A 325-nucleotide genomic window follows, 5' to 3' on the forward strand; every position below is an offset into this window, starting at 1 on the left:
CCCCTGACCCCGCAGAGCTGGAGTTCGCCAAAGGCCTGCAGAAGATCGTGCACAACTGCAGACAGGGCGTCATGCAAGAGGTGGGCTCCCGGCAGTGGTGCACGAGGGCCGGGGCTGCAGGGCCCGGGAGGCCCGCGGGTGGCCCGTTCCAGCCCTTCCCGCAGTGACAACCTTGTCCCCGCAGCCCCACATGCCCCTGCTGTCCATCTACTCGCTGGCTCTGGAGCAGGACCTGGAGCTGGGCCACGGCCTGGTGCAGGCGGTGGGCACGCTGCAGACGCAGACCTTCGTGCAGGTGGGCCGTGCCCCGCGGCGGGCAGCGGGC

General features: G+C 71.1%; 1 protein-coding gene across 1 annotated transcript in view; it reads left to right on the plus strand.

The window, feature by feature from the left end:
* Positions 1–325, plus strand: part of ARHGAP45 (Rho GTPase activating protein 45) — an 11,917-nt gene that overhangs the window by 3,758 nt on the left and 7,834 nt on the right. The window contains 3 exon segments of the mRNA XM_027769540.1: positions 1–3; positions 5–80; positions 185–295. The exon segment at positions 1–3 is cut by the window's left edge and continues 97 nt beyond it. Coding sequence (XP_027625341.1) covers positions 1–3; positions 5–80; positions 185–295 — 190 coding nt within the window.

This window comes from Tupaia chinensis, unplaced genomic scaffold (assembly GCF_000334495.1).
Source record: "Tupaia chinensis unplaced genomic scaffold, TupChi_1.0 Scaffold149964_1, whole genome shotgun sequence".
Classification (NCBI taxonomy): Eukaryota; Metazoa; Chordata; class Mammalia; order Scandentia; family Tupaiidae; genus Tupaia; species Tupaia belangeri.